This window comes from Stegodyphus dumicola, chromosome 2 (assembly GCF_044657685.1).
Source record: "Stegodyphus dumicola isolate Sdum_Otavi_A_Nest chromosome 2, ASM4465768v1".
NCBI classification, from domain to species: domain Eukaryota; kingdom Metazoa; phylum Arthropoda; class Arachnida; order Araneae; family Eresidae; genus Stegodyphus; species Stegodyphus dumicola.
Genome location: NC_140769.1, coordinates 31472647 through 31494763, shown reverse-complemented (window position 1 = coordinate 31494763; position 22117 = coordinate 31472647). Strand labels below are relative to the sequence as shown.

Here is a 22117-nt window from a genome sequence, read left to right as displayed (position 1 = left end):
TCAATACCAGTATGGTGCTTAATGCTTTCTTGGTTGTAAAAAATTGAGATAAATAAGCCATTAGAAGAATGGAAGACTATAAAATCATTTTGAATATACCTTTTAAAAATTATTTGTTTATGAAGTTTAAAATAACAAGAAAATACTGCTCAACAATTGTAGTAGTTAGCAAAAGAAGGCACTATGATGATGGGCGAAGACGCATTTCGAGTGAAGCTTGGTTTGCTTGTAACAGTAATCCTACGTACGTGAGAAAGGTTCCTAATGCATTTTCCAGTTTGAAAGCCATTTTGCGTGTTTGGTAGCAGAAGAATTTTGAAAGGAATTCTAAAATACTTGACAATGATAGTATCCCGATCGCACTTGATGAAAATTGCTATAATGTGTTTCATACCTGCAGGAGTTGAACAACAGCAGTTACCTTATTTTTGAAGCCTGCTGTCCACGTTCTGTTTTCATTCGCTCAACCTTATATGAGATGACATTCTCTTTGGTCCCACTATTTAGTTTAAAAGGGTAGAAATGTTGTTTGATAAGTTACAGTGCTCATCAAACTTTAAATGATTTTGACTATTTAGATTTTGACAGAAATAAAACTTAACTGTTAGTTATTGAAAAATGATTAAAAAAGCATTTTATGCAAAGACGCTATTTAACACAAATTACTATATTTGTTGTTGTTGTTGCTTATGCTTACTAGTTTGACGTAGCCAGCCCAAGCCCACAAAATTCCTCGTGGCAAGGAGCGGGAGATTTCTGAACATTAATATGATGAGCTGAGGAAAAAAAAAAAAAAAAAACTGGGAAAAAAAAAAAAAAACCGCCATGCCAACAATTAGCACTGCGTCGAGAATTCAAAACATATGCTGCTACGCAGCTTCTAAAAATTTTGCGATTTTGTTGTTGAACTGTATGTGGTGTAAGTGTGAAGGAAACTATGCTTAATAATTGTTGTTATTGCTAATGCTTTACTTGTCTAACCTATAGTCAGCCCAAGCCCACAAAATTCCTCGTGGTAAGGAGCGCAAATTTACGCCTGTAGTTGGCAACAGCCTTGAGCACCATTCAGATGACAGTGCGATTTAGCTCAATTCCGCCCCCAATTTTGATAGAGAGCACTCTGAGAGGGGACGGTTCCGAGTGTCTTCCACCAAACCACACGAGAGCACTTTCGGCTCGCCGCATGTTTAGTGTCGTCATGCCGCACTGACACTATACATTTACAAACATCCATGTTTTCTCCAGGATACGAATCCGTGCCTTCGGCACGGCAGCTAGCGACGATACCCACTATACCGTTTGCGTGGCATAACTATATTTAATCTCGAAATATTGAATTTAAAGTCAAATTTCTACAACTTTTAAAATGACAAATAATTGATCTACCCTATTTTACAACAATCTTTCATTACTGTGTTGTATGGTAGCTTCTATACAGAAATGCAAACTTTATATCTTAGTTTCAACGAATTTAATGAACTGTTGATCACGTCTTTCAGTCAGCTGCATGCCACTTTTCTGAAAGTGCACTTTTCAGATTCTAGAGTGTCGGGAAAGGCATTTGGCTTCAGTTCGGCGGTTTAAGGCATTCCGTACATGATTAATGAAGTTCAAATGTGGTGAGTAAGCTGGGCAATCCATTCGAATGATATTATCTGTTACCTAGTATTCTGATAACTGATATAGCTTTCATAAGTACATGCTTGATGCAGACGAGCATTGCCATCCCCCGCAAAACCGGTGTCTGCCAAAAACGTTGCGGAGAAAACACAAGAAGAAAACATTGCAGTTCTAAAACATCGTGGTCGAAAATATCGTGGTAAAAAATAAAGGTATCTGCAAATCATCACATGAGGATAAAATCGCACACATGGGCGTTTTCGGGTTTTGAAAGTTGTAAACGCATGCTCGTATAAAGATAACAGAGCGCAAGAAAAAAAGATGGATTCTTTTACTTCTATATTTCATATATTTGAACGAACTAATAAATTTTTGCTGAAAAAGTAAGAAGGAAACTTAAGCATTTAAAAATTGAAGATGAGTAGAAAATTAATGCAACTTAGAAAGCTTAATAGAATTTTAAATTTATACAGTAAATTAACAAAGTTCATTAATAAATTAAGCTCTTTTCTATGAAGTTTAACTGATAATTTTTATGAAAAATACAGTCTAAAAATGCTTAGAAAAAGGAAGACAAATAACTGCATGAGGTTACCTCTATAAAAATTGCTTAATTGCTGTTCAACTGATTTTCTTTCACGTTTGTTAATCTGACATTGTTTTAATGAAAATAATATATTGTTTTGTTTCCGTTTGTTCTTAAAGTATCGTTAACATTTCCATGTATGGCGTGCAATTAATTTTTTGAAGATCGTTTATTTGTTAAGACGAAAGTCAGTGACATAATATTGAATTATTTGAAGGTAATTTGTCACCTTCAAATCGCATAGTGACATAATATGTCACTATGCGATTTGAAACTTACTTGTATGCGATGTTATCGTCATGCGATGATTTGTAGGTACTTTATTTTTTACCACGATATTTTCGACGACGATGTTTTTTAAACCGCGAAGTTTTTTTAACCGCTTTATTTTCGACCACGATATTTTGTACCATGATATTTTAGAACTGCAATGTTTTGTTTTTGCGATTTGCGTTGTTTTCTCTGCGATGTTTTCAGCTATAACCGCAAAACCTCTGGCGAACAGTATCCCTGAATGTTTACCAAGCAGTTCGAAGATCTCGTCCACATCTCTGCGAGTGGTTACAGAACCATCATGAAAGATACGCAGCTTGATGAGGCCATTTTTGATGATTCCAACCCAAACCATGAAGTAGATCCGTGGGAATGGAAGAATAAGGGAAAGCAAGTTGCATATTCCCTCTCCCTCCAGATCAAAACGCATCTATATTCGCAGTTCAGGCTATATCTAGTTGCTCCAGTAAAGAACATAACTCTTCTTTCTTTTAATTCAATTGAACATGATGACGACACCTCCAATAAACAAGCCCTATGGAAGATGAAGCGAGTAAAATACAAACCGTTGGTATTTTTACATAAAATTTAACTTCGTGAAGCTTTCATGCAGCTGTAGAATAGCTGATTTCAAGTGACGATTTTTCAAGCCAACAATGATAAAAAAATTGTCTTCGGATGCAGTTTTTGCCGCACATGACATGGTTGTTTATTATTTGATTTACTGCTCAAAAGTGGTTCCTATATCTTGATATAACACTTACAGAAATAATCAAATTTTGGGCAACCACTTTTATTTTTGTTTCTTCTCCGAGTCTACCAAGTAACTGCTACTTTTGCCCCTTCACTCAAATCATGCCTTTGAGTCATAATCAGTGAATATTGATCACTCTCAGAAACTGCATTAAACAGCACTACACATCAAGATTCTAATATTCATCCCTTGCGTAACACATTATTAGTCGCCTGATTTCCCTATTTCGTGCACTAACCTATGCGTAGATGTCTAACTTTGCTTTCATTTGCCAGTAATTACCATAAATAATTACACTACTAGGATTTGAATTATTTTATATTTTATATGTTTTACTTTTATGTTCATGCTGGGATTTAAATTATTTTATACTTTTTGTAACTTGATGCATTTTAATTCACAAAGTCAATATTTTTTTGAACAGTGGCTCCACACTGTCTCCATTCAGGTGACACATCTCCAAGTGTTTGTGTGCTGCCGTTCGGCAAAGCGCAAGACATTTTGTTTTACTTTCAAATTTAATGACTGTTATTCATTAACAAATAAGGCGATTTAAAAGCTATAGACGCACTTCTTTAATAATATAATAATTGTCACATTCGCAGTTATTGTGGCGATTATTATTAATTACTAACTGGACTGATTAAATAAGTTCATAATCACTTTGTTTTAAAATTGCATTTTATTTTACATATGCTACTTCTTTATTAATAAACATATTTCTACCAAACTTCATTTGTAACTAAATTATGCAAAATATTACATCATTTATTAATAATGTCTTGTAAAACATAACACTAAATTAGAAAGCTGCTTTCTGTATGCATGATTGAGATAGATTGCCAGTACTATTATGCTTGATTAAAAGTAATAGATGTTTTTAGTTTGCATGTGTTTCACATTTTGAGAAAAATAATTATGAAACTTGCAGTGTTACGTAACTAAATATTTTAGAAAATGTGCTGTAATATTCAAAAGTTCTCATTAAAAAATCATTTCGCTGTTGATGTCTCCTGTGCGCAGTCTCCTGTTTTGAATAAATTTGAAAATTTCACTGACGTAAACAATCTTATTTCCTTTGTGACAATTATTTGTGCTTTACGAATTTTCTGAAATATTTAAAACTGAGTACCTTGTAGTCATTAATTTTTTACTAAGAAGGTGTAAACATAGTAATTCCTCTTCTGTGCATTTTATTGTAAAAGAATAGGTAAAACAATTTCGCATATGACGAGAATTTTTTACAGATGATCCTCGTCAAAAATTGGTGTTAATGTCAGAAAATATTGCTTAGTGTAGCTTCCGATTATCTGCACCCCAAAAAAATCACTGGCGTTCACTGGCGTCAGTGACTTCTTTGGATAAATTCGTGCACTAACCATGATAAGTGAGTTTCAATCTTGAGGGTGCAGATAATCAGAATGTACTACTTTGGTGAAGGCAGAAGTATTGCGTGACGGGGTAGTTAAAAGGAAAGAGATGGCAGTACGATTACGTGTCCGTAAATAAGCTATTATAAGTTCGCTGGCGACTTTGATGAATTGATGAAGAATGCCTGTTTAGCTTTCTTTACGGCTAGTAACTTCTGCTCTGTTTATAAATAATAATAAAAAAGATAAATTTTTCAGGAAACAATACATTTGATAAGAAAAAAAAGTATTTATATAACCAGTATTTATCTTTTTACATCTAGTGGATAACCACACCACAGTCGAAAGGTAAAATCGCAAAACACTGCTAGTTTTACCCAGGTTTAAGTGGCGGCAAAAAAAGCGGCAGCATGAGAAATTTCATGGCTATTCCCACGGAATAGAAGCCAGTTTCTCTTGGAATTAAATCTTTCTTTCAGGCAGTTTCATGTGCTTTGCCGTAACACAAATAATCCAATCCAATCCAACCCGTACAGCCGACTGACTGTACTCAGCGAAATAAGGTTTAAAGCATGTAAATCCACGTGTACTGAAACATGTATATGTATGTGTGTGTTAGCTACTGTCACATGTATACTCGATAATACGCCAAAAATACTTCAGTTCTATCGAATATTGAAATTAGGGGTGCAGATAATCAGAAGGCACTACTTTGGTCAAGGCAGAAGTGTTGGGTGACAAGGTAGTTAAAAATGAAGGAGATTACATGTCCATAAATAAGCTATTATAAGCAACCTCTACAAGCAGGTTGCTCTGATTTCTGTCAGCGATTCAAAAACTACAGCATGTCGACTATTCAAGAGATTGTTGCTAATCAGTAAACATTTTGATAGTCAGTCGTAACAGGAAATGAAAACATGGTTCTATATTATGATCCTCTATCAAAGAGGGAGTTCGTGGAATGGAGAAAATCGGAAATAGCACCTTCAAGAAAATCAAAAGTGCAGCAATCAACGAAAAAGATTGTGGTCTTAATTTTTTTTTAACTCTTAAGGAATTTTAGTAATACTCAGAGAAAAGAGCATAACAAGTGAGAATATTATATAAGTTGCAACATTATGCAAGGTGCATGAATTGCGAAATGAAATTTAAAAAAAAAAAAAAAAAAGAAAGAAAGAAAGAAAGATGAGGAACGTTGAGCAGAGCAGGTCTTCTCTATGATAATGCTTGAATCCACACAGTTGCAATTGGCCAAAGAAGCAGTAAAGTAATGTTAGTTTCAGGAGACTGTCTATTTCCTTCAGAATGCAGATCCAGCTCCAAGTGTTCTGTAAACTCAAATCATGGGAAAAAGTGTAATGATGGCGGCCTGGATCAACATAATGCTTATTATTGCTAACTGCCGTTTCGTTGAGCCTCGGTTAGAAATCCCGAGGCAGACTTGGATGTTTGTAAGTGTATAATGTCTTTGAGACATGGAGGCACTTAAAATACACGGACATGCGAAAGCTGTCTCGAGTCGCTTCGTAATAGGCAAAGAGAAGTGGGAGACCCTTATACCTCGGGATATTCTCTTTCAAAATTGAGACGGAACTGGTATTGTCAGTCGTACACAGTGCCCGAATACTCTGTCAACACAATCAGAATCCTGAGTTACTCGCCACAATAAAATTCGGAGACTTGATCAGGTGTTATTATCAGACAAGTCACATGATGATAAAGAGGTGAAAATATTTAAGCTGCTGTTTTCATCTTAATTGAAATATTTTGCTCAAATAGAATGTTTTGGAATATTTTGCTAAGAATTCTTCAGGTTATTCTGTTAATTAAAGAGTATGAAAAGTGTGTCAAAAATAATAGAACTATGTGAAAATTAACACAGTTTTTCAGTATGTCCTTTTAGAAGTATATTACATCGGGAACTTTTGGATACTATCTCCCGTAAATTCTTTAGCAGAATTTGTTGCATTCGAGCACGTTACTTGACAAAGTTAATCGAATTCTGTTAGTAACTTCTTTTATGCCTCTCTTCTTGGAATCTTTCATAAATTTTAAAATTAAATAATAAACTTTATAAACTATTGTGCTGTCTTGCTTATTGATGCTCCGAACCTTTTAATGAAAGTTACAAAAGCAGAAAGTTCGAGATGGATGAAAACTTTTTTTCCTTTTAGGTCATGGAAGTAAGATTTTACAACAGCGAAATACAAGCCACTCAGCTGCCAGTGATACCCGAGCTTAATTCTGGATTCGTAGCAGCTGTATCAATATCAGCTGTGGCAGGCGTCGCCTTGTGCCTCCTTTGCATCCTTCTGGTAAGTGCTTCTGTAAATGAATGAGAAATTGACATAATTAAGCAGGTGGTAACAAAGCATTTACTTCACAATCATCGAATATTTTTTTTTAATGTTCTTCACCAGCCTTGTACTTCTGTTTTATTGAATGTAAGACTTGTTAACGAGTAAAATTCTAGTAGAAAACTTAAAATATATACATAAATAAACTTGGTCAACTTTGCTCAGAAATAAGTAACCCAAAGTAGCAATTTGCCCAAAGGGCTATTAATTTCGTTCGGGCATTTTACGTTGATTTACTATAAACGCGAATCGCTTTTTAAATTGTTGCCACCAAATATTAGAGCCCTGTATTATATTTAAAGAAAGTAAGGAAGGAAAAATCTTCATAAATGTATGTATGTTTCTTACATTGTGATAAAACAACGGCAAGAATTTTTTAGCATTTTGGTTTTGTGTGAAGCTTCTCAAATCATTGCACACACACATATATATATATATGAAATGATATTTTTAAATCAATTGATTAAATTAAATTCTAATAATATTGCTTAATAATGTGTTGGCGATTCTCTACCTAAATTGCATCCCTGTTCCTAAATTTTGGCGAAATCCTTTCTTTAGTATAAAATATATTAACCTGTTGGCGCCCGCCAAATCGCCAAACTCATAAATCTGTCATATTACATAAAGTCCTTTAGAACACTCCTGATGAGAAGATAGCGTCACCTCGTGATTTCAATTAATATCGCTGATTGGATGAGCCTCATGACGCACACATATGTATAAATAGGGCTTCTGCTCAAGGTACGAAAAAAAAAAACGCTTGTGAGATGGATGCTAAAATAAACCTACCACTTTATATTCCAAAATTTGTCTCATTCCTGTTGCCCCGGCTGCACAAAACAAATAATGTATGAGAAATTACATTTCATATATATGTACAAAAAATAATTATTTGATCAATATGTTGTCTTACTAATACGCATTTCATGATGCATATGCTGTTTTGAATAATGCTACATTTTTACTTTTTGTAAAGCTATCCAATTTTGAAAAACGTGTCTCCACCCGAATATGCGCAGCTAGAAGCCCAAATTTGGAATTTGTTTTGTTATCTGTTTCATATTTTGTAAAGCATTTATGAATTTTTGATTAAGAATCTCAACGATTTCAAAGTGCGCAATGGCAACAATGTACTGAATAAAACATTTTTATCTCCAGCGTGCGAGACTGTGTATTGGAAATTCAAAATATATGCTGTTTTAAATATTTTGTGATATTGCTGTTGAATTGAATTTTATGGTTTAAGTGCGAAGAACATGATATTAAATAAATAAAGGTAACACACAAAACATTAAAAGAACGCCTCTTTGGACGTAATATAAAATCTGAAAGCTTTCAGAATTATTATTATTATTATTATTATTTTACTTGATAAGGAATTTCCACCAGTATTCATTCCAGATTAGCGTTTTTGCAATCAGCTGTTTTTGACAATTAAATGCCAGCTGAGTCAAACTATAATTCTAGGATTTATTGAATTAAAGGCCATTACAAATTTGATTATATCCTACTCTCTTAGAATGAGCATTAAAACAATGTGTTTTGGAACACTATTGGGTAACGTATTAAGGGACCCATTTTTTGCGTTTAAATCTTTTCTTTTTTCCAAGTGTTTAAAATATATACCGTATTAACATTCCATTATTAAGCTGGTGAATAATGCAAAAATTAAAATTTTTATATCAGAGTGCAACTAATTTTCAAGGTTAAGTAACACGATTGAATCTAAGAAAGCTTTAAAGATTACCGCAGCTATTATTAAGTCTAGAACTTATTTACCAGTTAAAAAAATATGTATTGTTTTTTTAACCTCTGTCATTACCTTCATCAAGTTCGTAATTCAGTATTTTTCTCAATAATTAAATTTCGAAGATACAGCTGATTTTCCCCAAAGTGACCTTCATAATTTAACATTTAACCTTCATAATACGGTTCGTTTCTTTTAATCTTTCTCTGTGCAGAGTTAGAGTAAAATTTTGCCTTTACGGTTATTGAATGTCCTTTATAAAAGAGCTTAATATCGGAAAAGTTTTTCAAGCGGTATGAAGTCAAGGATAAAGCTAGCAAAAAGATTTAGTAAAGCAAGAATTTTTTAGCCCCAATATGTTGTCTTATTATATGCATTTCATGATGAATAATACGCTGTTTTGAATAATGCTACATTTTAACTTTTTGTTACTTTTCAGATGGTGACTCGAATAACGGTAGGGGCACGGATATTTATCTCATATAAAAGAACGTTACTTGTTACAACGCTAACAAACAGCAATTGGGGAATTCTCTTATTTTCGAAAATGACGCAAAGTATTTCGAAACAAACAAAATCTACCATTAATCAGTTTGGATTTATCTAGACAAAGAATGAGAAGGCTATCTGCCTATAGGCAAGGATGCCTTCATGAAGAACTTTTTTAATATAAAATGTAGAATTAAAAAATTCAGTTTATGTCATACATGCAAGTTATCATTCCTTCCGATGGGCCATTATATGGTATTAGGTGCTGACCTTCTTTAAAATTTATTTTGGAGTTTACAAAATCATGTCATCTCCCTCGTTATAAATTATAATAAATAATCTAATTTTAAATGACAAAAAAATTCAGATCATTTTAATTATTTTTTCTTTAGCAATTAAATAATTCTTATAGAAATAAGATTCAGTAAATTGAAAAAAAAAATAAATGTTTGATTGATTTACTAAATGATGCCGCAGGACATCGAGAAAGAAAAGCGCAAGATTTGTTTACTAAAAGAAAGGCATAAAAGTCTAAAATACAAAGTCTTACGCCTAATTCCTACTTCTAATTTATCAACATCAGAATGGACATGACAGCCCCTTGTGGGCCATGGCCTTCTTCAGAGGCCATTTAACCCTCCTTCCAGCAATTGATCTTCAGTTCTTAATTTTTAGAATGGCAAAATCCTCATTCAGGCAGTCCCTTCATATTTTCTTGATCTTCCACAAACATTTCCAGTTGCATTAAAGAACTGTTCTCTCTGCATTCATTCTCAGGAGGTGACCTGCACATCTCCTTGTACTTAATTTTATGAATTTAATAATATCCTCAGCTTTATAAATTTTGTAGAGTTCGAAGCTGTACCGTTTACGTCATATATTATTCCGCAAAACAGCACCAAAAATAAATTTCTCAGAATATTCTTTTCAAAGATCCCCAAAGCTGTTCTTCCCTCATAGTCAGATCCACATCTCTGAAACATACTTTAAAACTAATTTTATTAATACCTTGTATGACAGAATTCTTGTCCTCGTTATTAGATGGAATTTCAGAAGAGGTCCTAAACTAAAGAAGCAATGATTTGCATCAATAATCCTTTTTCTGATTTCAGGATGCCTTCTAATTTTATATATATTCAAAATCTAAATCTGAAAATTGCCTAAAATTTTACATATTCTAAATACTGTAGTGAAATTTGGAGGATCGAAGCACATTCATTGTTTGCCCTTGGAAAAATTAGGCCTGGTGATAATAAAAGAGAACGACGAAATTTGGAAAATAAAGCGATTGTGGCATGACAAGGATCTTCTTCTTTCTCAAGAAATCAAAGTTTCATTGCTCAAACGCTGTGCTGAAAGTAAGGCATCGCACCGAATGGTCGAAAGATACTTTAGATCCGTTTGCACTACTATACGAGTTACCCCATATGGAATAACGTCACTTCATACATATTTTTTATTACTGACGCCTTTTAAATATTGCAATTTTTGCGCAAACATTTTTAATGCAAGTGGTATTCTATATAAAATGGTTTTCCCATCATTTCTTTTGAAATTGTAAATTAAAGGATGAAAAAAGAATAGATCAATAGCTCTCATAATATTTTGAAATGTTTTTAAATCCCTCTTTCCGCTGAGGGACCAATGTTCGGATAATCTTCAAACGGATAACTGGGAATTTAAAGTTTTCATTTGGTATGAAGCAAGGCAAAAAGGAGGAATGCCTTCACCCTAACTCGAACCTGGACCTCTCGAATACGCGCCAAATGTGCTACCGTTTACCATAAAGGGATGCTGGAAGGAGGGAGGAAATACTTTATAATGTATTATTAACAAATCTGAATAATAAACACTGAAAATTATTTAAATAATTTCATAAGAATACCAAGCGGTTTAGAACATAAATTTTTTCAAGAGCAGATTGCATTGAATAGAAGACAAATATGAGCTAATTTTTTTGCATTATGTAAATTTGTTGTTGTTCTTTTGTGCGTATGGGTAGAATTGAGATTATTATGAAAATGTAATTAATTTCATTAAATCCACAGTATAATCTCCACCTCCCCTCCCAACACACATGTCTCGGATATATCCAAGTATACTCTCGGAGTACGAATCAGTTCTGCTTAACTGACCATGGAAGTGCGATTCTGATTTCTTCTTACACTTAATGCTTTTCTCAGACTTATTATTCAGACTTATTATTATTCAGGCTGGAAAGGAATTCGCTGCAAAGATTTTGAATATGATAACGATATAGAATGTTTTTTGCTCTGTTTTTTGACAAATAGATGCTGAAGTAGTTATCTTTTTTATGCTTTAACCTATTAAAGTTATCAGATATGAACCAAATATTCATTTGCTGAAAAGGAATAACTGCAATAAAATCACTGAATCAAACTCTAATAGTAGGTTAAGACATTTAAAGATGTCACTAAAATTATAATTATGATATAATATTGCATTATGCTGTAAAACTGCAGCTAATCCGCTAGAAAAGGATTTGTTGCTTACATTAGCAAATGGATCTGCTTATAACTATCGTTTTATCTAACGAGGCATGTTATTCTGCGATTTGGAGTCTTTATATCAATAACTTTTGCGTGTTAGGAAAAAAGATTTTTATTGCTCTGCTGACGCTGATTATAACAGTAAAAATTATTTACATGAAGTATGTATTTCTCTCGTTCTGTTAATGATGATAATTACAAAGAAATTGCTTACGTGAATCCTTAGCGCTTGTGATTTCAGAAACTTCCGTCAATAATCTTGAATCAAATAAACTGTATTTGAGAAAGCTGTTTGCATCAGGGAAGGACAGGGCAGGAATAAGGGTACGAAACACGAAGATTTTATAATATGGTGATACAGATACTGTCATGTGATGCTAGTGATCAGCTGAAGCATCCTACAGGCTCCATACAGTGAAACTCTATACATGCTTTCCAAAACATTTTCATGGAGTTATTGTATAGAGGTGTATGTATACTAAAATAAAAACCTTTTTGTAACAATTCTTGCTCACAAATAGCTTACCTTGCTCCGAAAAGTACTTGAAAATATTGTTGAATTTCTGATGAAATTTTTAATTATTTATTATATGTCTTCGAAACTGAAGCTCCTTTGTAGTTGATCTAACGTTATGATGTACTTGTGTTAGTGAGCATGAGATGAGATAATATTCAGGAGATCTTCTTTTGCCGCAAACACCATAGTCTGAGGAAGAGATATTCCTCTCGTAGTAATGAGTGAGGAAGGGACCGTGTTCAGATATGAATTATTTAAACGAGAGTTATTGAGACGTCTTTTTCTGTTTATTACATTGATTAGTTCATGTGTTCTCCTACTGAGCTGAGACCACCAGCTCAGTAGGAGAACTTTGATTTATTTATGAACTTTCTTTATTTATGAACTTTGGACTGAAAGATCCGAGCTCAGTACAGTCTTACCTGTAGCAAATATCCTCACATAGCAAGAATCAAATTCTCAATATATTAGCAAAATCAAATTGTATATGTTTATTTACTTACACATTATATATACACAATTTCCAGTGCAACGATCTCTAAAATATCAACTCTACTGTATTTACGTAATCCAACATTTTAATGAATATATTCAACAGTTTGTGTTATTTATGTTAACTTTGCCTAATTTTATGTTATTATCCACATATGTTTAAATGTAACAACTCCGATGTATAACTCCAGTGTTACTTAGAAATAGCATACAGTCAATTCAAGTTTTTGATACTCTAACTGGTTATTGTATTGGGGTAATATTTATTCGATTCTGTAGTGAAGTTTCTGGTGCCCCATGCACTTTTACCTGTTCACGTGCCTTGGGGGACAGCCGCCCAGATAGTGTAGTGTTTAGCAACGCTAACTGCTGTATCGATGCCCCCCGAGTTCAAATGAGGCAGAAGGCATGGGTGTCTGTAAATGTACAGTATCTGCGCAGCAAAAAGACTCTCGAAAGATACGGCAAGCCGGATGTCCTTGAGAAGCTAGTAGTAGGGAAAAGTGGTGGGAGACCCTCGGACCTCTACCCCCCTTCGGAGTCATCCCCTTCCAAACTGGGGAGGAATTGCACAGTTAGTGCCGCGGGATTAATCTTTACAATCAACAGTGAAAGTTGGTGTCCCGGTCATTTCTGTTTGTACCTGCTTTGGGGAACCCAGATTTCATTTATTTTCTTATGTGCTTCTTTTTTCAGATATAACTTTAAACGTGTTAAGTTCATACCTTAGGAAACAGACAGTTTCCTAGGTTATGAAAGTTCCTAAGGTTTTCCTCTTTGGCAAGGGAGTCGGCGTCTTCGTTCCCTGAATGTGCTTTCACCCAAACAAGCGAAATTTTAATTTGGTTATTTTCGTGGTGAAAATGAAAGATTTCTTGAGCTACTGGAGAAGGATGTCTGATCTGCTATTGCATGCAGCGAAGAACTATAATTTGTTTAGATTGTGAGCTGACTGCTATTGCATATATTTATTATTAATTGCAATTTCTGTTGCTTTTTAACTGCTAAAATTTTCGCTTGAAAAATTATTTCTGGGCACAGGCGTCCTTTCAGATTTTTGGCACTATGGAAAATACAGGCTCATCCCACTTTTTCATCTGTTTTTGATCCATATAAATAATATTCGATACGTACTGATATTTATAGCCTCATTGTGAAATATTATCGCTTTGGACTTTCCCTCTGAAACTTTTTTTTTCCCCTTATATAGTCGATTGAAGATTACGAAAGTATGGATGTTATCTTTGAGTTGTTGTGCCATAGATGATGAATGCGTGGGGATGCCATGACTCTTGTGTGATTTGGCCATTGATATTATATAAAAGAGTTAAAGGTAAAAATTCAGAGATCCGTGCTCAAACAGGATCCTCGCGTACACTCTCTTATATGGTGCTTTTCTACTGTTCGATTAGTATGGGTGACGCTCTTCTTGTTGTGTAGATAATTTTGAGATATAATAAAGATATTTCTTGGGATGTTCATTTGTCTGAGAGATTGAAGAACGGCAAGCCACTAGAATGCCTTTTTTAAATCAAGACAAAGCACAGCAGAATGGAGATTTTATGATTCAATATCCTCAAGATTTCGTCTGCAGCATGAGTTGCAAGACGATTTGCCATACTGATTCTTGCTGATTATCTGAAATTTAAGAAAGCGACGGACGCCTTATTCTTCCGGAAGTTGCTTTTTGCAGAACTTTTTCAATTGCTGGAAGGAGGCTGATAAGTCTGTATGAATACTGAATCTGTAGGATTTTGGCCCTTTTGGAGAAAAGGATAATATATCCTGCCTTGAAAACATTGGGGAAGACATTTATTGAATAAATCTGTCAGTTGAGACTTAAATTAATTTCGTGATTTTAATTTTTACCCCGTCTGGTCCTGGTGCTTCTTTATTTGAAAGGGCTTTGATGACAATGTGTATTACTTAAGTAGAAAAAATTTATAGTCTTCCTGAGAATTTGGAATGCGTTGATCTCGTCTGACAGCGGCTTGTTCTGACGTACCATCTTTCAGAAAATTCTTTTGTAAAATTAGAATCCATTTCTTTCAATGAGAATGATGTTTTGTCAGACTTACTTAAACATATACCATATTAAGTAATTTTTATTAATTTATACAATTTCATTTGTGGCTAAAACGGAAAAATTACCGGTGGCTATGCTCTGGTACCGTGTTCAACAGACAAAATATTGTGGCCGCATGTACGAGGGCATTTCGAAAAGTAAAGATACAATGGCTAGCATTCCTTAAAAAAAATTTTATTTAGGAAACGTCAGTTACATCTTATTAACGGATTATTTATTATTTTTCGACATAATCACCCCCCCCCGTTATCCAAACATTTGTTAAGTCGGTGCACAAGCTTTTGTATCCCACAGTCATAGAAGGTTGCCGCCTGGTGGAACCCTGCGCACACACAATTTCCTGTACCCTAACTTGACAGTCACAACTTCATAAAGAGTTGTCATTGACACTTCCGGTATGATCTGATGCAATTCTTTCGATTTGAGACGTCTATTCGCACGAATTGCTTCCTCTGTTCTCTGAAGAAGGGCATCAGAGATCACAGATGGCCGACTTGTTCTTTGTTCGTCATGAACATCGGTCCCACCTTGAGAGAAATGACGACACCATTTCGCTACATTTTGTCGATTCATAATGTTCCCATAAACAGAAACAATTTCTTTGTGAATATCCGCTGGTCGCTCACCTTTTGCATGAAGAAAACTTATGACGGAACGCACTTCGCATTTGGCGGGATTCTGAATCGGCGCAGCCATTTTAAATACGATCTACTCCAACCAGAATCAACGTTGAAATGCCGAACGACCGCGAGGAGAAAGCCAACGGTTCAAGGTTAACACCTGTGTTGCCAACTTGCTCGCCAAAACTTTTCTTTTCCTCTGGCGTACGGTGTATCTTAACTTTTCGAAATGCCCTCGTGTGTTTTTCTGTTTTCCACATGCTTAAATATTCCTCTGAAGAATCATTCTCTTGTACAGATACAGGAAAGGTGGCTGTAGACGAATATTTTATTAAATACTGAATCTAAAAAATGTACTTTTAATTTCAAAATTTATCAAAATAAAGTAAGAAATTTTATAAAAATAATTTCAACACTATAGCTGGAAAGATTCTGTATATATATGAGAAAAATTAAAATTTTTATGTGCATCTCGCAAAACAAACATTCCAACTAATGTTATATTTATCATGTTTTAGTAAGTTAAATACAAAAAGATTTTATCCTTGCATTCATAATTCGCGAATTAATGAACGAAATCCTAACGATTTTTTAATCTTATTTCACACCAAAATATAAATTCTCTAAGCTAAATTTAAGAAGTCGCTACCAAAATAAATAAATTAGTCAAAATTTTCTTGTTTTCGGTATTTAATGTGTGAAAAATGTTCTATTGTGTGAAAAGTGTTCTTTATTAATGTGTGCATGGCATAAAAATATTATTTTCCCAATATCTGTAAATTTTGATCGTTAAACATATAGAACTTCAGACTTTAGCAGTGTTTTATTAAAGCATTTTAAATACTGCACCCCGTGCTATCTTAATAGCATTATGAGCTCTTTGTCTAATCAGAGTGCTGGGGGTCGCTAATACAACAAAGCTAAGAAATGAAATGTATATGGATTAATATGAGGCCCCGACCAAGTGCGCAATGCATCCTTACGTCAAGATGGCCCTGACTGCATTACAGTGGCTTATCTATATAAAATGGCGTCCGTGGCAAGAATTTAATTTGCGCCTCCATTAAAATATTTAAAATTATGTTTATCTCTTTTTAATTTGGTTTCAGGAGCATAATTTTTTTAATAAACGCTAAAATAGCGCACCCTGCTGGTGGTTCCATGGCACTTGCTCTGCTAGCCTACCCTAGATATCCCTCTACTGCACTAATTGGAAATATTTACACTACGGGGCTATATAAAAAGTTAAGTTTTCATGTCTACAGACGACACTGTACTGTTACTGCAACTACTTTACAAGGAAATTACTATTATACAGTGGAACCTCGAGATACGAGTTTAATTCGTTCCAACATCGAACTCGTATAGCGAATTTCTCGTATCTAGAAACTATTGAACTTCCCCATTGCAAATAAAGGAAATCAAGTTTATCTGTTCCGCACCCCCCAAAAATATCAACATAAAAATCAATTTTTATAATAAATAACACTGGTAAATAATATAACTGTAGTTAATCTTTATGATAGCTTCCGACACCGACCTTTTAACTGCGTCTCGTTAATCTACACCAAGAACAGCTTCTCAACATCTTCTATGAGTTTTGGACGGTGCTTGGAAGTAACGGTAACTACTTTGGCTACATCAAATTTCTTAAATTCTTCGGCTTCTTCAGAACACTGCAAATCGTCGATGTCGTAAATCTTCGCCAATTCCGTCACACCTACACCACGCTTGTTTATCTACGATTTCTTTCTTAATTTCAACGGCCATGGCTTTCTTATCTTTCCTTGCAGCACTCTCTGAGGCAACAGTAGTCTTGGGAGGCATCGTGAAATAATTATTTTCACTTTAAATGTAATGAACAATTGACTCACAAGCGCACAAACACGTAGCTCAAAGAACACCGAGTGATCTGACGAGGGGATTCCCCCAGTCGAGCTGGATCGGAAAATGGCCCCACGCATACTAACAGCCTGGCTCACTGCTCGTTACTCGAGTCAATGCTCTTATTTAGAGATAAATATTTCGCTCATACTTTTTTCGCATATGGAGGTGCTCGCATCTCGAGGTTCCACTGTACAAGGATAAAAATTCATGAAGATTATTATTCTACTCAAAGAAATTAAAGTCTTCGATTCTAGTCTACCGAATTCTTCTAGATTAGAATCTGAATGAAGGTGGACGAAGTCAGATTGTGACTGCATGCGGTGTACGTGATAATGTGATTGTGACATTCAGTCAGCAATGCCAGATGAGCATCGATGATGCGCGCCCATCCATGATCGTTTATGAGGCTTGTCCATGTGGTCTGTCCCTGTGATTCTTGAGATAAGAAATAACAGCATTAACACTGATATTTCTTATATGTATGTCTTAGAGAAAATGTCTTTTACTTTTGGCAAGGAATAATCTAGAATTAAATTAACCAACAAGTCGATTGCGAGTCACCAGTAGATTATAACATAGTTTATGAGTTGATCTCGAACTATCCGTGTGTTATATTATTAGAGAATTATTTAATGTTTTTCCTTACGGACTAGTGGATCATGAAGTCACCCGTAGAGGGGGATGGGGAATGTAGCTCAAGCTGATGAGTAGAATGAGGAGCTCTGATTAGAAAATGCATGTAGGTGATATTAGCAAAAAAGTGCATGTACATAAATTTAGTGTTAAACTGATGATACGCAATTTTTCCTCAAATTTAGCAGCTGACGAAATAGGCACGTTATGTGTTCTTTCGTGTGCTTAATCTCACTACTGTTTAAGCTCTCATTTATCTAATATAAAAGAACTGAAAATAATGTTTCTTAAAACTAATTGTATTCTTTGATTTAGGTTATAATGAAGCAAAAACTTCTTCAAGGCAGAAACTCGGAGACTACATCTCCATCAGCGGACGCCTACAGTCTGGACTCTCTTTCAATCAACGCTAGTTTTAGGAGAAGGAGAACGAGGAGGTCTGCTAGGTCATACTTAAATCATGCTTTTAACGATCAGGTTCGTTTAAATCTCAATATTCAGCCTTTTGTTGTGAGAAATAGCATACTATATTTCTTCAATAATCGAAAAAAAAAAAAAAAAAAAAAAAAAAACTGAAGCTAGGTAGTATTGAAAGTCTGGAAAATAATACAATAACTGGTTTTATTCTTAGGTTAATTCTTAACCCGGCTGTCTAATGTAGCGTCTCTAAAACGTTTTTGCTGTGATGGGATCTTTGAAGTAATTTGCAGCTATCGAAAAGCACCAACATATAAATTATCATAAATGTAATTGATAGTAATGTTATATATAAAACATTTCCTTCCAAATTCTTTTGTGCTGTTAAAATCAGTATGGTTTGGCAGCGTTAAAATTTCGAGTTCAAGTCTTGACAAGGGGACGTTAATTTTCTTTTCTAATTATAAGATAATTAATAATTCAACTTGTATGCTATAATATAAGCCAAAATTATAATTCTGTATTGAATTAGATGAACTGACCGGAGTCTGCTCCCAATCTCATCTATATGTGTGTGGGGTGGATATAAAGAATTAAGACATTTTTCTACCATGCGCTCTTGTGATGTCACTGTCGGCATATGGATTTGGTAATTAAGTGACCTCCTGTGGAAAGGTGTCAGGACACCTGGGTGCCTGGGCCGAAGGCCCTATCCCAGATCGAAATTTTGAGCTGTTCTTAATTGCGAAACATAACAGGTCATATTAAAATCCGAAAAGTGTAAAAGAATTTAGAAGAATTAGAATTTGGTATGTATTTGAAAAATAATAAGTACTTAAAGGTTGAGAGTTGTGCATCAGGGAAAACATTCGAGCTGGTGACTAATAAGTAGTGGTAGGCAAATAATTACAGTAAAAACATGGCAAGGTGCAAAACTTAAGGTGACTTAATTAATTAAGTGGGACTAATTTACAACACTGATGAAATAAATGAACAAGAGAGAGCATTACTACCGAGAATATATAATCATTACACATATAGGGGTATATAACATTTTTATAGATTTTTTTAAATTTAAATTTTAAGAATTGTACACTGTTAATTAGTGTTGTTCATGAAGATTTCCTCAAATAGGTTAAACAGAATAAACATTTTATCAATAGAATTATCTGCAGCCTGAATGGTAATTAAGTCTCCAGCTTGAGATCGAGTAGCAACACAGTCCATTTTTATACGAAAATAAGCTCCACAATGTGTTTACATGTGATTAAAATGGTATATCTAACAATTCAAAAATTACTGTCAATAATCATTAGGGCAAAAAGTCTTGTAGATTCGATTAAAACACATATGCGGTTATCTAAACTGAGTGAAGCCAAAACAGACTCGAATAATGGGTTTTGGTGTCTAAATGGCTATTGTAAGTAAAATAATTTATTTTTAAGGAAAATTGGTTTCATTTTGAAATTAAATATAATTTTTTAATAAAAAAAAAAGCGGAGGAAGATACATGTTTCAAATGTGTATAATTGTTAATTTTTTCACACTTTAAGTTTATAACCAATACATTTGTCATTTCGTCTTTCCTTTTTAATGTTCCCTGTTAACTTGGCTTAATTGAAATGATTATACTTACTTAATGCATATGCATACCATAATTAGAAACAATGAAACTGCGAAATAGATTCTTTTTTGCAGAGCCTAAGTATGAGATAGAAAATTTCAAGGTAATTGTTTTAAATATAGTATGTAGTATATTGTACTGTAAAAACAGAGGGGGGGAAATTTAAATGGTTCGTGTACCGTAATACCAGTAAATTATTTTGATTGTTACGTATGTTAAATATGTAAACTTTTTTCTTCAATTAAGACGCCTGAGATGCTGAAAAACATGAATGTTCAGCGGATCTCCACAGCATTCGTAACAAGAAGTTCAATGCACGGTTGTAACGATAAAAACATTGAAAGTTTTTATTTGTAAAGAAAATTTTAAAAAAACGCTGCTCAGTTCTGTTCGCGTGCTACATTATTTAATTCCTTCTACTAAATTAAAATAATACTATTAGCATGCATGCTACTTTCATTTAGTAGAAGGAATTTATACATTTTTCCTGCTCCGTGAATCTGTTGGATTGTTGTGGAATTAAAATTTGTCAGAAATGAGATATATTTCACTGTTAAAAGATAGTGATAGTATGTTACTTAATAAGTACTGTAAAATAAGCACCTCAAGGCCTTTTTCCATCCCCATTAAGTATCCATTAATTTTCAAATTGTAACTCATGTCGTCATCACGGCAGAGCATTCATTTTGTGTGTGTCATTTGAGACTGTGATTAAAGTTAGTCTTCTTTTGCGCGCTTTTCAGGAAATGAAATGGGCCCACCAGCGGCCGAGAGGTAAAGTCGCTGAACACTGGCAGTTCGGTCCGAGGTTCAAATCCCGCGAACGGGCTGGCTGTATGGGTGTTTTCGCGTCTTTCCTCATGTGTAACGTGTATACGAGTCAGTTTCCCTTAGAAAGTCCTCCACGAAGGCATCCCTTCCCTTAGGCAGATAGCCCTAGTGTGCTGTGCCATAATTAAATACACCACACCACCATGAAATGAAATGCGCTGAACGGCAATGAAGTGATTGAAAAAAGCGAAACTGAAAATGCCGGTTAACAATATTTAACATCAAATTTTGCGCTAATACCCAAGAAAGATCTATAAAACATGAAAAATAAATAAACAGATAAGAATATCAACTTAATCCATAAAATTCACAAAAAATCCAATCTGTATATTTACTGAGCTTCCCATGCATTTATTTATATATTAATTTATTTTTTATTTTATTTTAGGAATTTCCATCTCATCCTCTGAACGAAAAATCGCTTACGAATTGCTTAAAAAACAGAGAGCTTTTAGAAGAAGAATTCAAGGTAAAAATAAAAATATTTCCCTAATAAATTTTTCTCTGTAATATGAAGGTGTTAAAATAATTTTTATATATGAACATTTCAATTTAATTAGCGTGTAACCGCAAGTCGCGTAATATTTCATTTTGTCGTTTCTAGAAAATCCCATTGAATATGCCAAAACTAGACCAAATTCCCGAAGGAGCCCATGTTAAAAATAGATATTCTAATATACTCCCAAGTAAGTACTTCACAACTATTTATTTTGTTTTTGAAAAATTTTCATAGTTAATATTGTTTATGATACTTAAAGCTCAAAGCTTTATGCACGCTTAAAATTCTAATTACTTTGTATATTGTGTTACTAAATAAAATAAATCCCGGTTTACCCTTTCCTATTGTAGGTTTTTCCCTATTGTAGTCCGTTTCTACAGCACTTGAACACCATTTGATACGATGTATTATGAAATCAGTCATCCATAACAATAAATAATTTTCTGTTGATCTCATTAGGCGTAAGCTCTTGCAATCTCATTACTTCGTTATTGGTATAAGGCATGTCATAACCGCAATCTGACTCATGCAAAAACTGTAGCTGCAGATTATTTTAATTAACATTTTTGTAGCCATGTTTATTTTATCTTTCTCTCTACAACATTCAGAAAACATTATATGAAGTTCCTAATGCGCACAAACTTACGTGCGCTTTGCCAAAAACGGACTAAATACGATATTATAACGTATAGTATATTGTTCGAAATGCAGTTACAAGCGTACTTCATAAAAGTACAGTTTGTGTATATTAAAAAAACAGTAGTGGTCTGATAGATGCCACAGAATAAATTTTATTTGCACT

General features: G+C 34.1%; 1 protein-coding gene across 3 annotated transcripts in view; it reads left to right on the top strand.

Moving 5' to 3' along the window:
• The window catches only part of LOC118190529 (uncharacterized), a 110993-nt gene that overhangs the window by 65038 nt on the left and 23838 nt on the right, over nucleotides 1-22117 (top strand). For all 3 annotated transcript variants that reach the window (XR_004758432.2, XM_035361253.2, XM_035361254.2), the window contains exons 5-8: nucleotides 6778-6918; nucleotides 18260-18421; nucleotides 21205-21285; nucleotides 21421-21502. Coding sequence is in view for 2 of the 3 variants with exons in the window: in XM_035361253.2 (XP_035217144.2) it covers nucleotides 6778-6918; nucleotides 18260-18421; nucleotides 21205-21285; nucleotides 21421-21502 (466 nt within the window). In the remaining variant the exon portion in view is untranslated. The remainder of the gene's footprint in view (nucleotides 1-6777; nucleotides 6919-18259; nucleotides 18422-21204; nucleotides 21286-21420; nucleotides 21503-22117) is intronic.